Source organism: Nomascus leucogenys, chromosome 19 (assembly GCF_006542625.1).
Source record: "Nomascus leucogenys isolate Asia chromosome 19, Asia_NLE_v1, whole genome shotgun sequence".
NCBI classification, from domain to species: Eukaryota; Metazoa; Chordata; class Mammalia; order Primates; family Hylobatidae; genus Nomascus; species Nomascus leucogenys.
The window spans coordinates 36,829,588-36,845,119 of NC_044399.1; the positions used below are offsets into that span (position 1 = coordinate 36,829,588).

At 41.4% G+C, this 15,532-nt stretch overlaps 1 protein-coding gene across 6 annotated transcripts in view; it reads left to right on the forward strand.

Moving 5' to 3' along the window:
- Positions 1–15,532, forward strand: part of SSH2 (slingshot protein phosphatase 2) — a 306,875-nt gene that overhangs the window by 249,367 nt on the left and 41,976 nt on the right. For 4 of the 6 annotated variants that reach the window (XM_003277077.4, XM_030800117.1, XM_030800116.1 and 1 more), the window contains 4 exons: positions 4,131–4,199; positions 4,987–5,052; positions 9,740–9,934; positions 15,359–15,452. In XM_003277077.4, coding sequence (XP_003277125.2) covers positions 4,131–4,199; positions 4,987–5,052; positions 9,740–9,934; positions 15,359–15,452 — 424 coding nt within the window. Of the gene's footprint in view, positions 1–4,130; positions 4,200–4,986; positions 5,053–7,704; positions 7,958–9,739; positions 9,935–15,358; positions 15,453–15,532 lie in introns of those variants that run through there. The other 2 variants (XM_012503542.1, XM_012503541.2) reach the window with 2 other exon arrangements.

Consider the following 15,532-nt stretch of genomic DNA (forward strand, 5'->3'; position numbering starts at 1 on the left):
GCAAGCACATGTCTAATCATTTCTCTTTCACTTTGTCCTAAACTTTACCAGAAAGAATGCATATTAATATAGGTACCCAGTAGTTTATACTCAGTAAATTATATCTATCTTTTGCCAATGGCCCTGTCTGAATCATATCTGACCAGTGTCACTAGCCAAAGGAAATTATAGTTTATAGAAGACAAATTTAAGACATGAAAAGCTAGAAACTAGTTTTCATTCTGTTTGCTAAACTTGCTATTATGAAATTCCCATACATCCTCTGCTTTAATGAGTTCCTTGAACAGTAAGAAGTCTCAGATGCTCAGGTAATCTAAAATCATTTCTGTCTCAGTTGTTGTTGAAGGAATTTGAATTTGTATCATTTCATATCTGAGAATGTAAATGTTAATGCTTCAAAATAGTATTAAGCCAAAGTGGAACCCAGATTATGACAAGTACAAATAGTTCTTAATAATACGTTGCAGCCAATTCATTTAGCCCATTTACAAGTTCTTTGAGTATTATGTTTTAATAATTTTTTAATATGCAGCATAATCTTGGTTTCTAAAGTGTAACATATATTTTAAGTTATAAAATAATAGAGCTTCATGGGTTTTTGGGGTTTTTTTTCCATTTCTTTTTGTACCCCTAACACCTTGAAATGTCTGGTACATAGTAGGCACTAAATAAATTTTTATTGAATGAGTTGAATATTTACTAAAATAAGTAGTTATACTTTAATGGAGAAAAAATCTTGAGAGACTGAGGTAACCTGGATAAAAATACCAAGTGTGTCTTATTCAGGCCTTTCCTTCCTGTTGTGTGAAAAAGCTACTTTTTTTTTTTTTTTTTTTTTGAGACAGTCTCACTCTGTGGCCAGGCTGGAGTGCAGTGCCGCAATCTGAGCTCACTGCAACCTCCCTCCGTCTCCTGGATTCAAGCGATTCTCCTGCCTCAGCCTCCCGAGCAGCTGGGACTACAGGCGCACACTACCATGCCCAGCTAATTTTTGTATTTTTAGTAGATGGGGTTTCACCACGTTGACCAGGATGGTCTTGATCTCTTGACCTCGTGATCCGCCCGCCTCTGCTTCCCAAAGTGCTGGGATTACAGCCACCATGCCCTGCTGAGAAAGCTACTTCTTAATGTAAAAAAGCATTCTGGCCTGAATACAAGCCAAAAATGTAATGTCGATTCCTGTATGTCAATGTCACTTGTCCAAAGGTTAACCAAAATCTGGTCACAAGCTTATAGATCACACTCTTTTGCAGCTTCTGTATCTTTTTATATAGTTAATTTCTAGATTTGTCATTGGGCTACCAACCCATCATATTTATACTCCAAATTGTACTTGTTGCAATGGCGCAAATCTCAGCTCACTGCAATTTCCACCTCCCAGGTTCAAGCGATTCTCCTGCCTCAGCCTCCCGAGTAGCTGGGATTACAAGCGTCTGTCTGCCCCTGCGCCCAGCTAATTTTTGTATTTTTAGTGTAGAGACGGGGTTTCGCCATGTTGGCCAGGCTGGTCTTGAACTCCTGACCTCAGGTGATCTGCCCACCTCGGCCTCCCAAAGTGCTGGGATTACAGGCGTGAGTCACCGTGCCTGGCCTGGAATCACTCTTAAGGTGTTAAGTAGCACAGGCCAGCAAATGTAGTGGAAAGTCCAACTAAGGGCTAGCCTCCTTTATCCCTGCAGTGACTAACAGTTAAAGTTTGGTATTCATTATGTTGTTTTTAAAGCAAAATGCTTTCCCCTTCCCCCAATCACTTTCAGATATATTAGAGCACCCATTACAGATTCATATTCAACATTTGTTTTACAGGACAGTACGTTCACATATATTGTTTTATTTTAAGTATATTATGTCTTTATACCTATACCTATGAGAATAGGTTTTATTATTCACAGTTCAAGATGAAGAAATTAAGGCTGAGAGGTTAAATAATTTGTTTAAAAAAAGTTGTAATACTGAAGGAAATCAATCCCAGATCTTTTGGCATAGTAGATGTTCAATAAGTGGTAATAACTATTACATTTTAGGCACTTAGACACTATTTTACCCTTTTATTTGTTACTTAATCTTCAAAACAGTGCAATGAAGAAGATATTTTTATCCCAGTTTTACAAATGAAGAAATTAAGGCACAAAACAATTAAGTAATTTGCCTAAGATTATACAGTTGCTGGGCGCGGTGGCTCACGCCTGTAATCCCAGAGCTTTGGGAGGCCAAGGCGGGTGGATCACCTGAGGTTGGGAGTTCAAGACCAGCCTGACCAATATGGAGAAACCCCATCTCTACTAAAAATACAAAATTAGCTGGGCGTGGTAGTGCATGCCTGTAATTCCAGCTACTCAGGAGGCTGAGACAGGAGAATCGCTTGAACCAGGAGGTGGAGGTTGCAGTGAGCCGATACACACCATTGCACTCCAGCCTGGACAACAAGAGTGAAACTCCATCTTAAAAATAAAAAATAAAAATAAAAATAAATTTTAAAAAAAGATTATACAGTTAGTGCAAGAAACCAGGTTCCAGAGCCCATAACCATACTGTGAACACAGGTTCCAGAGCTCTTAACCATACTGTGGTTTTCCACAGTATGGTTATGCCAGATTCTTTCTAGTACACCATGCTGCCGCTCTAGATAGATTGGCATGGAGCATCATACAAGCCTTTCGGAGACTAGCCAGAGTGAGAAAGCAGTTACAGCAGCCTTAAGGAGAGACAGTGGCAGTGGCCTAGGGTAGGTTACTGTTTCCCAGAGAAGAGATGTGGTAGAGCATACAGTCAGGGGTCCATGGCTTTCTGTACCAACCTCTTCCATTAACTTAGAGCCCTTCCTGGGCTAGTGTGAGATTGAAATAGCATTTTAGGCCGGGTGCAGTGGCTCATGCCTGTAATCCCAACGCTTTGGGAGGCTGAGACGGGTGGATCACTCTGAGGCCAGGAGTTTGAGACCAGCCTGGTCAACATGGCAAAACCTCATCTCTGCTAAAAATACAAAAATTAGCCGGGCATGGTGGCACATGTGTATAATCTCAGCTACTCGGGAGGCTGAGGCAGGAAAATCACTTGAATCCAGGAGGTGGAGGTTGCAGTGAGCCGAGATTATGCCACTGTCCTCCAGCCTGGGCGACAGAGGGAGACTCTGTCTCAAAAAAAAAAAAAAAAAAAAGAAAGAAATAGTATTTTTAAATACCATACTAGGGCTACCCTTTTGTTGGTTGTTGACATTTCTATTAACTGTGTTTCAGCAGTGCTAGTTCAGTGCACAGTCACAAAGCAGTGTTTCATTGATTTAAGTTGTGTTATGTCCATTTCGCCTATCTTGATCACAAACTATTAACAATTACTTCTTTACATTTTTTAATTCCCTTTGCCTTTTAGACTATTGAGTGTGTTCTGGTGTTAAGTAAATCTGTGTAAACCTCAGAATTAGAGGCAAATCACACATCCCAAGCTCTCCAGCAACCAGCAACAGTTACTGGCATTAAAAACAATCCTTGGGACTGGGCACCATGGCTCATGTCCGTAATCCCAGCACTTTGGGAGGCTGAGGTGGGTGGATCAGGACTTCGAGACTAGCCTGGCCAACATGGTGAAACCCCATCTCTACTAAAAGTACAAAAAAATTAGCCGGGCGTGGTGGCGCTCGCCTGTAATCCCAGCTACTGGGGAGGCTAAGGCAGGGGAATTGCTTGAACCCGGGAGGCAGAGGTTTCAGTGAGCCGAGACTGCACCACTGCACTCCAGCCTGGGCAACAGAGTAAGCTCCATCTCAAAAAAAAAAAAAAAATCCTTGGAGTTGAGTTGGACACTGTACTCTGTGCTAAGACCTGCCAAATGCAAGTCAGCAGCAATCATCTGCATTTTTTAGATAGTGGCCATTTGCAAGATGACAATGTAGGAAGGGGAGTCAGTAAGTTTTCTTCATTAAATATTTAAGGAACTGACTCACTATCTCTTTAAAACAGCTCCTGAGGACATACATAAGATTGATAATAATATGATAGAAATTTCTTCACTGTAACACTTATGCCAGAATTTAAAATTTAAGGGTTTATCCTTGGTGTTGAAAGAGTTAGTAAACAAAAGACTGCTTCTCAGAGTAATGGGGAGTAACTTGTGGACTATTTCTTGTCTTGCAGTAGCACTTGCACCATGGGCTTAGTTTTGCCTCTCTGGAGCGACACGCTAATTCATTTGGATGGTGATGGGTAAGAGATTTCCTTTTTTATTCTGTTACAGAAAGCCAAGGGGTGGGGCCCCATCTTACTGCACATTCATTCAGCTGAAAGGGTGGCCCAGTGTGCCAACTGAACTTTCATGTCAACAGCTGAATGAGTCCTTTTAAACTCCTGTTTTGTAAAGTGGAGTAAAAATACGACTTGCCAGGGTCTCTCACTTGTGTTCTTCTAGGCCGACTGTGGTAGGAATCAAGACAAAGAAGAACTAGTTTGTTGGCTCTTTAATCTGAGCATGTGGGACTGTTGCAATACTCTCCCAAAGGATGATGTGTTCTGTTTCAAATAACCTCTTGCTGCCTCTGCCAGCTGTCAGCCTACAGTATAACCCCTTTCCTGTGCCAGTTCCTTCCAATGACCCCACCCCTACCCTACCTCCTAATGTTTTTAGAATGTGTCCCCAAGAGACCAAGATGTTTGCTCCAGTTTATAAAACCAGGGCCAGGTTTGCTAAGAACCCACAAGACTTCCAAATAGAAATATACAGAACAGTTTGTCCATAGCTACAGCTGGGAAACTGTATTTAATTCCCTAACTCCAATATGGGAATCCATTCATTTTGCCTGATAGATGAAGTCAGACAATTTGTCAAAGCTTTTTGGTCAAGTCTTACACTCTAGTTAAAACTTCTATATGAAATGCCTGATGATTCCCTCTACGGAGCCAGTTGTTTTTAGCCTGGGATACATCCATGAAAACTCACAATTCAAATAACCTACCCTAATTTGTGGATTTTTGTCTTGTTCTCATTTGTCCTTAGTGGGTTCAGTGTATCGACGGATAACAGAGTTCACATATTCAAACCTGTATCTGTGCAGGCAATGTGGTAAGATGACTTTTACTATCTCTACAAAAGTGTTTTAATGTTATTGGAGGAATATTTTGTAAGAAATGTTTGAAATGGTACAATTTGCTATGAAAATGCTAAATGACCTGTTTGTGTAACCATCGTAGTTAAAGATGACCTAGAAATGCAATATTCAAATTGTTGCAGTTGGAAGGCCTTGAGTATTGGTGAACAAGTGAAATTCAGAGGAATTCAGCCTATTCTTAGGCTCTGGCAGAGACTTAACGGTTTAGATAAGCCAGCTGATACTGAGTTTTATTAGGGACATATTGACTAAGTTAGTTACTTAGTGGACTAAGACTGCTATGCATTAACTATTTCTTTTTTTTTTTTTTTTTTTTTTTGAGACGAAGCCTCACTCTGTTGCCCAGGCTGGAGTGCAGTGGCGCGATCTCAGCTCACTGCAACCTCTGCCTCCCGGGTTCAGGCGATTCTCCTACCTCAGCCTCCCGAGTAGCTGGGACTATAGGCATGTGCCACCACGCCTGGCTAATTTTTTTGTATTTTTTAGTAGAGACAGGGTTTCACCATATTGGCCAGGCTGATCTTGAACTCCTGACCCCGCCTTGGCCTCCCAAAGTGCTGGGATTACAGGCGTGAGCCACTGTGCCTGGCCTGCATTAGCTATTTCCTAAGGTAACCAGGGATAGCATTTGTTACTTTATGGATAGATAAATTTCCATTTAAACTGCTGGTGGCTATTTGCACAATGCAAATAAAGCCTAGAGAAAACATTATACTTGCTAATAACCGTCAGCTGGCATATGGACATTTCAGGGCTATTTACTACATGCCAGATGCTTTGCATGGATTATATTTAATCATCATACCAAGCCCCCAAAATAATATTAGCCCTTTATTATGGGTGAGAAAACATGCTTTGGATGGGTTACATAACTGCCCTGAGAATATTTCTTACATTTAGACAGGATAGATCTCTCTCTCTCTCTCTCTCTCTCTGATATCTATCTCTCTCTCTCCCTCTTTTAAAGAGACAGGGTCTCCCTCTGTCGCCCAGGCTGGAGTGCAGTGGTGCAGTCATAGCTTATGGCAGCCTCCAACTCCTGGGCTTGAGTGTTTTTCCTACCTCAGCCTCCTAAGCAGCTATGACTACAGGCATGTGCTACTACACCTGGCTAATTTTTTTTTAATTTTTTTTGTAGAGGTGGGGGCCTCTCTGTGTTGCCCAGGCTGGTCTTGAACTCCTGGCCTCAAGCAATCCTCCTGCCTTGGCCTCCCAAAGTGCTGGGATTGCAGGTGTGAGCCACTGCACCTGGCCTCTTATTCTCTTATTTTAGATTATCTAGAAAATTATCTAATATAACCAGAGAATGATGTGACTAAGATTCAGAATCCATTCCCCAGTCAGGGATTTGAATTTCAGTTTCCTATTCAGCTGCCTGTTAGGTAGTAGAAGTCCCCATGAGGAGTGGAATGGATAGAATGCAAGCAAAACAAGAAATAAAAGAGCCTGAAAAAGACCCCAGGGAGATAATCGAACCCTGAAAACAGAATTGATAGGATGGAGGTGGGTGGAGTCCAAAGACTCACTGAAAAATTAAGTCTTATCATTTCCTGCAGTGATTGAGATAGGACAGTTTCAGGTCATGTGTTTAGACCAGATTTTTAGAGTTAGGGCATATTTTGCAGGTAAGTTTCTCATGGAAAACAGGAAATTTATGACCTCCTTTGACTAAGGCTCAGTTAAAGACAATTGACTTATCTATTCCTAAGTAACAAGTAAAACCAAACAGCAGTAACAACGATAAATGACAGCATTTTCAGGTATATTTTGGGGAAGAGTACAGAGCAGTCTTAATTCAAGTAATAACCTGAAATCAAGCTTTGATGTTCTAAAGCAAGCTTGTCCAACCCGTGGCGCATAGGCCACATGCAGCCCAGGACGGCTTTGCATGCGGCCCAACACAAATTCATAAAAGTTTCCTAAAATTCTAATCCAAATTCATAAAACTTTCCTAAAATATGAGGAGTTTTTTTGCAATTTTTTTTTAAGCTCATCAGCTATCATTACCGTATTTTGTGTGTGGCCCAAGACAGTTCTTCCAATGTGGCCCAGGGAAGCCAAAAAATTGGACACCCCTGTAAAAGTAAACTGACTGGTCCTAGCTCTTATTGCAAAATAAACTTTTCTTGATGTACCTTATAGGGAGTAGTGAGTTGAAGTCACAGGGGGAAAAAAATAGATGATGTGTGGATCAAAGCAACATTTAGACCAGGTGTTTCCTTCACAGGAAGATAGTTACTGCAGCCTCCCACTCCGATGCAGCTGGAGTATCTGAGGTGGCTAGGCCTTGAGTGTATTTTAGGACAGTTGCACCAGACTCTGTGGCATATGCTTTTGGAGCATGTGTTTCCTAGATGAAGAAACATGCATTAGGCATCCTGTAAGTTACACTAAGCTGGCTCTTACCTTTGAATCTGTGTAATGAAACTGAAATTCTCAGAGTATTCTCTTGGGACTTTGGCTTACTTTGAATAATAGAAAGCATTTTTAAAAGACTCTGCAACTTTGTTTTTAAGGAAAAATGTGTTTTCCTAATAAAAATGGACTGACACATTTTCCTCTTATTAAATTGGTTTAAATTTGTTTTCTTAATTTACATTGTATAGGGTTGACAGGGATTCAAGGAACAAACACTGTGATGTACTATTGGTGGAAGAATGAACTGGAGCAGCCTTTCTGGAGAGTGATTTGCCAATATGCCTTATCATTTTGCATGATCTTTGTCCTAGTAACTCTGCTTCTATGGATTTACTCTAAGTTTGTAAACATGGATGTGTGCAAAGATTTTAGCTGTAAGAATGTTTGTCAGTGTTCTAATAATAGCAAAAAATGAAAAACAATTTAAATGATTGAAAAATAGAATTAGTAAATATGGTACATCTATATCATTAAATATTATGCAACCATTAAAAATGATCCAGTTGAAAAATATTTGACATGGAAAGATGTTGATGATAGGCTGTAAAGCAAAAGAGCAAGTTATAGATGATATGGAGAATATGGTCATATCTTTGTTTATTATACATCTATGCATAGCCAAAAAGACTGGAAAGATCTACACTAAAACCTTAACAGTGGTTATTTCAGGGTGGCAGGATTACAAGATATTTCTGCCTTTTCTCTGAGGTCCCTAATTTTCTAAAGTAGGCATGGATCACTTTTGTTATGAGGGAAACAAAAATACTTTTTTTTTTTTTTTTTGAGACAGTGTCTCACTCTGTCACCCATGCTGGAGTGCAGTGGCACCATCTCAGCTAACTACAGCCTCCGTCTCCTGGGTTCAAGCGATTCTCCCTCCTCAGCCTCCCAAGTACCTGGGACTGCAGGCATGTGCCACCGTTCCCAGCTAATCCTTGTATTTTTAGTAGAGATGGGGTTTCACCATGTTGGTTAGGCTGATCTCGATCTCCTGACCTCAAGTGATCCACCCACCTTGGCCTCCCAAAGTGCTAGGATTACAGGCGTGAGCCACCGTGCCTGGCCATAATGTCTTTTTTTCTTAGGGAGACATTAGTTTATAGCTAATGACATTTCACTCAACAAATACTAATTGAGCTCCACTCGTGAGCTAGGTATTCTTTTAGTCACTTGGGTAAACAAAATGTAGAAAGGTTCTTGCTCTTGTATAACTTCCTAGTATTTCTAGCTTAAGCTTTTCCCACATATATAATGAAAAACATACTTTTCAATTTGTTTACTCTTCTTGGGTTCCTGAGTTCAGACAGAGCCAGAAGGTTTAATTAGTCTCAGAATTACCAGAGCTAGGCCAGGCACGGTGGCTCATGCCTCTAATCCCAGCATTTTTGGAGGCCAAGACGGGCAGATGTCTTGAGGCCAGGAGTTCGAGACCAGCCTGACCAACATGGCAAAAACCCATCTCAACTAAAAATACAAAAATTAGCCCGGTGTAGTGGCATGCACCTGTAATCCCAGCTACTACTTGGGAGGCTGAGGCATGAGAATCACTTGAACCCAGGAGGTGGAGGTTGCAGTGAGCAGAGATCACACCACTGCACTCCACCCTCTGCGACAGAGTGAGTCACTGTCTCAACAAAAAAGAATAACCAGATCTGTTCTTAGAAAGTAGCTCATGGATTTAAAGAGACTAGGAGACTAAGGCAGCAGGAATAATAAATATCATTAGATCAATACTTCCTGGACATTAAAGGACATGTCCTCCAGGCTTAGGGACATCTATCTGTGTGATCTTTGTGAAGCCTGTTAAGAATTACAGAAAATGTATGCTGTAACATCCTGTGCTGAGGGAAGCAAATCTTTATATGGCAAATTATTCAGATCTTTAGTTTTCTAATGATACGGCAGTCACCACATGGTTCCAACTATAGGATCATGTGCTCCATAGGCACCTGGACCTATTTTTCACTGGTGAGTTGTCAGCTCTCCTTCCTTGCCTTCTCCCTACCTTAATGATGCATCATATCTTTCAGCAAATGTCTTGTCCATTGCTGTGGATAGATAATATGGTATAATCAGAATTGGAGAATCTTGACTTTCAAGGAGTAGATTGTCCAGAGGACAAATTCTATAGAATTTAAAAACTAGAAGAGTTTGGGGTACACAGGTTATTGGCCTTTGGCACCCCACAGTTCTGTGGTGCTCATTTCCCAGCATATCTTTCAGGTCTGCACTACAGAGCTTACACAAGGCTTGTGAAGTCGCCAGAGCGCATAACTACTACCCAGGCAGCCTATTTCTCACTTGGGTGAGTTATTATGAGAGCCATATCAACTCAGATCAATCCTCAGTCAATGAATGGAATGCTATGCAAGATGTACAGTCCCACCGGCCCGACTCTCCAGCTCTCTTCACCGACATGTAAGTCAGTTTGCTAAGGATTACGGAAGTTCTCTCCATTATGTCCTGAGGAGTCATAAGAAGCATGTTCCTCCCTAATCTTTTCTCTTGGGGAGTTAATCTTACCTAGGAATATTAGTCACTGTCAGTAGCACGTGTCTGCCACATATGAAGAATCCTGTTCTTGCTGTTGCCTGCAAAGATCTGAGAAGCTTCACCCCAAGACACAATAGAGTCTTCATAGTCAAAAACTGCAATACCATAAAATTTCATTATTCAGATTCCACTAATTTGAAATTTGAGTTTAAAGGAGTTGGGCTGAAGTTTGAGTTTGCATTATCTGAAAGAATCATTTTAGTAAGCATATTAGTGATATAAAGAAGCTTTCAGAGTCATGTTTGTAATACTTAAGAAAACAAGATGTTTCCAGTCAACTTAAAAGAATGCCTAACTAATAAGCTAATTTTTTTTTTAAGAGACAGGATCTCACTCTGTCACCCAGGGTGGAGTGCAGTGGCACAATCATAGCTCACTGCAGCCTCAAACTCCTGGGCTGAAGTGATCCTCTCACTTCAGCCTGCAAAGTACCTAGGACTACAGGCATGTGCCACCATACCTGGCTAATTTTTAAATTTTTATTTTTTTAGAGATGAGGTCTCACTATGTTGCCCAGGCTGGTCTTAAACTCCTGGCCTCAGTCCTCCTGCCTCGGCCTACCAAAGTGCTGGGATTACAAGTGTGAGCCACTACACCCAGCCTGCTAATTTTTAACTTAAAAAAATTTTTTTTTAATATTTTATCATTCAGATGTCATTCTGCTCTACCTTTGCCTTATTAAGTCCTTATCAGTATGATTTAATTAAATCTCCCTAGTGTACTGTGGGTTAGATAAAGGCCTAAGGTAAAGCTGATGTTTATTTCCTTTTTAGGTCTGTGTGTTGAAACTTCTGTGACTATTTTGGAAATTTTTTTACACTTAGTGCCTTCTTTGTAAATTCGTCATGATGTTTCTTTTGCTCTAATTTGATCTTTCTGCACTTCCAAGGTATTCTACAGCAGGGAAAGAAGAGTAGCTAGTTACTGTCTGACTTTACAAACAGGATTCTCCTTTAGATTCCTAAAGTCATGCCAAAACAGTTCATGGTTTGTTTGTTGTTTTTTTTTTAACAGAATAAATTTATTTTATTTTATTTTTTGAGACCAAGTCTCACTCTGTCGCCCAGGCTGGAATGCAGTGGCATGATCTTGGGTTACAATTTCTGCCTCTCGGGTTCAAGCAATTCTTCTGCCTCAGCCTCCCAAGAAGCTGGGATTACAGGCGCATGCCACCACGGCCAGCTAATGTTTGTATTTTTAGTAGTGACGGGGTTTCACCATGTTGGCCAGGCTGGTCTCCACCTGCCTCGGCCTCCCAAAGTGCTGGGATTACAGGCGTGGCCACCACGCCTGCCCTAAAAAATGCTCTTTACTAGAAAAGGTGAACTTTCCAAAAACTGTATGAAAGGAACAGTCAAAAAAGCAGTGGAATCTTTCTTTGCACAGAGTGTTTTTGCTGCTAGGACCTTCTTTTCAGTAGCCTTGGTCTTTTCAAGATCTCACAGTAATTGAAAAGATAAAGATTCATGGGAAATGTTACTGGTGATTTCATGCTTTACAGCTGGATGATGGGTTTCAGAGAAATGGATGTCTCATCTAGCTCAAAAAAGAACATTCTAAACCAGACTTACATGAGAGAGAGGTAACTTTTCTTCCCATTTTTCCCAGATTTTATTAGGGACAGTCGGGCGCGGTGGCTCATGCCTGTAATCTCAGCACTTTGGGAGGCCAAGGCAGGTGGATCACCTGAGGTCAGGAGTTCGAGACCAGCCTGGCCAACATGGTGAAACCACGTCTCTACTAAAAATACAAAAATTAGCCAGGCATGGTGGCAGGCGCCTGTAATCCCAGCTACTCAGGAGGCTGAGGCAGGAGAACCACTTGAATCCAGGAGGTGGAGGTTGCAGTGAGCTGAGATCATGCCACTGCACTCCAGCCTAGGCGACAGAGCGAGACTCTGTCTCAAAAAAAAAAAAAAAAAAGATTTTATTAGAGAAGATTTTGACACTACACAACAAACAAGAAGAAGAGAGGAAGAAAGATACTGCTCTTACTCTCTTTACATCCCTAAGCAAAAAACATAAAGGCAGTCCCTGGCAAATGATAGAGGCTTATTAACTGTTAGTACGTACAATAATAACCCTAATTTTAAGATATATTTTAAGAACTTCTGTCTGTTTACAGAAAAAGAATACATGAAAGCTGTAGGCCAGAGTGTTAATAATTATCTCGGTAGAGGGATTTTCAGTGGTTTTTATTTACTTTATATTTTTATGGATTTTCCAAATTTTTATCCAATGAAATTGAAGAGGAAAAAGCAGATTTGTGTGTTGTAATGCTTTTTCCATTCCTCCTCCTCCCTAAGTTGACTAGAAAAGCCTATAAAACAAAGCTGAGAATACAGGGAGAATGTGTGCCAAAATGGACTGAAATACTCTGCAGTGAATAATTTATTTTTTCAAATCCAAAGAAAGGAGGAAGAAGGGAATATATATATATGGGATACACATCTGGTGTTATGCCCAGCACTTCATACATGTTGTTTAATCCTCATAAGAATATCATAAGACAGGTATTATTGCTCTACTCTTTTTTTCTGAGACGGAGTCTCACTGTTGTCAGCCCAGGCTGGAGTGCAATGGCACTATCTCGGCTCACTGCAACCTCCACCTCCCGGGTTCCAGCAATTCTCCTGCCTCAGCTTCCCAAGTAGCTAAGATTACAGGCGCCCACCACCATGCCTGGCCAATTTTTGTATTTTTAGTAGAGACGGGGTTTCACCATGTTGGCTAGGCTAGTCTCGAACTCTTGACCTCAGGTGATCCACCTGCCTCAGCCTCCCAAAGTGCTGAGATTACAGGTGTGAGCCACCACACCTGGCCTGCTCTACTCATTTTATAGAAAAGGAAACAGAGGCTCAGGGAAGAGAAGGAACTTGTTAGAAGTCACACCACCAATAGCAGGGCTGGGATTAAAACCTAGGTCTTTCTACTCCCCAGCCACTCTGCCTCAAACACCTGTGAGGGATTGAGGGAAAAATTGCTTAGGAACTAGGGAATCTGACCCATGAACACAGGTACTAAAATTTGTTTTTACCTTTTTGTTTTTCCTTGAGACAGAGTCTTGCTCCGTTACCCAGGCTGGAGTGCAGTGGTGCAATCAGGGCTCACTGCACCCTCCACTTCTGGGGCTCAAGCAGTCCTCCCACCTCAGCCTCCCAAGTAGCTGTGGGACTACAGCTGTGTGTCACTATGCCTGGCTAATTTTTCACTTTTATTTTTTGTAGATACGGGGTTTCGCCAATCGCCTGGGCTAGTCTCAAACTCTTAAGCTCAAGCAGTCCACCCACCTCGGCCTCCCAAATTGCTGGGATTACATGCATTAACCACTGCGCCTGGCCCAATATTTATTTTTAATGGAAGACTGAAATTATACATTTATTTTCTACCATTAGCTATGTCTAGGACAAATAAAGCATGGATAAGAATTTTAATCCTAGTTAAGACAGGAATACCTTGGCTGGTTGAAGAGAAACAGCTCAGGTATTAGCTGTATTCTGTAGGGTTCATGAGAAATTAAGAGTCCAGGTGGTGGGAAGCCCCAAGGTTGTGGGGTTAGAGCATCCATCTTTGGAGATTACCAAAGCTATTTTTGCAACCAGCGATAAGGCTGTAGGCAGCAAGGGCAGGCAGGATGCCTGAAAGCTTAGTCTATTTTCATCTCCAAATAAGGAGGTGCAGAGCCAGATACCTTTCTTGAATAGATGGTGGGAGTTGGGGAGGAGATGAAACAAAGTACTCTCTGTCAACCTCATTCAAATTCTGCATAATCTGAAATAATGCTTTAGAGTAGGAGTATCCAGTTACATTGAACCACTACCTTTCTAATAATTGGAGAGTCAGCTACCGAGTTTGATTTCATATTAAGGTTCCAAGGGTGATTTTATTTTCAAGAGAGTCAGAAGACTAAAGGAAGTGACATAATCCTTCAGGTAGAGCATTAGGCTAGGCTGAGCGTTCTAATTCTCCTGCCCCAGCATGGTTATCAGCATGTCATTTAGCTTTTCAGTTGTTTGTTTCCTTTCCCTGTAAAACAAGGATAAGTGTTTCACAGAGATATTGTGAGAGTTGTCATTAAAAGGAAAGCATTCTGGATGGAAGGGCTTTTAAGTCAGCAGTCCCCAGCCTTTTTGGCACCAGAGACCAGTTTCCACAGATGGAGCAGTAGAGTGGGGATGGTTTCATGATGAAACTGTTTCACCTCAGATCACCAGGCATTAGTTAGCTTCTCATAAGGAGCACGCAACCTTGATCCCTCGCATGTGCAGTTCACAATAGGGTTTGCACTCCTATGAGAATCTAATGCTGCCACTCATCTGACAGGAGGTGGAGTTCAGGCAGTAATGCTTGCCCGCCGCTCACCTCCTGTTCTGCTGCCCGGCTTCTAACAGGCCACTGACCAGTACCCACTGGGGACCCATGCTCTAAGGTGTTGATCTCTAGAACCGATTTTGGGAGAGGATTTGCCTTACTGAAGAAGATAGGATCATTCTTTCTTTCCCATTTTCTAGAACCACAACATTGACTTATCGGCATAAGGTGGCATTTTAAACCACAGAAGACTTAGTTCCATGGTAGGTCATAGTACTGGTGTAGCCATCTGGGTATAAGAGCTCAGTAAGTAATACCCAAGAATACTTACAGAAAAAAGTATGGGTATGGTCCTCCATTAAAGTATTACAATCGGCCGGGCGCAGTGGCTCATGCCTGTAATCCCAGCACTTTGGGAGGCCAAGACGGGCAGATCACGAGGTCAGGAGATTGAGACCATCCTGGCTAACACGGTGAAACCCTGTCTTTACTAAAAATACAAAAAATTAGCCGGGCATGGTGGCGGCCGCCTGTAGTCCAGCAACTCGTGAGACTGAGGCAGGAGAATGGCATGAACCCAGGAAGTGGAGCTTGCAGTGAGCTGAAGTCGCACCACTGCACTCCAGCCTGGGGGACAGAGCAAGACTCCATCTCAAAAAACAAAAACAAAAACAAAAAAGTATTACAATCAGTATACCCAAATTGTCTTTGCTCCCTCATGATCTGTATACATGAATGTATTTAGGGCTTTAGACACATATAAACTCTTCAAAGTAATAATTTCTAACATGTTTAAATTCTGTACATTCTGAAAATTAATAAGCTTTTTAAAATACAATTTTATTTTGCCATGCTTCCACAATATGAATTTGAGGGTAATAAAGGCAAGGTTTGCTAAATTGGAAACCTAATCAAATGGTACATTCATTAACTTAATCAAATTCCTGCTTAAGAGTAATCGTTATTTCTCTCTTCTCAGACCTACTGAACGTGAACGAACAGAAAGGCTAATTAAAACCAAATTAAGGGAGATCATGATGCAGAAAGATTTGGAGAATATTACATCCAAAGAGGTAAGAGACCTTGAGTCCTTGTTTGTTCCAAGGCTAGCAGTGGGATAACAGTAGGTGTGGGGCTGGAAATAGTGCATGGA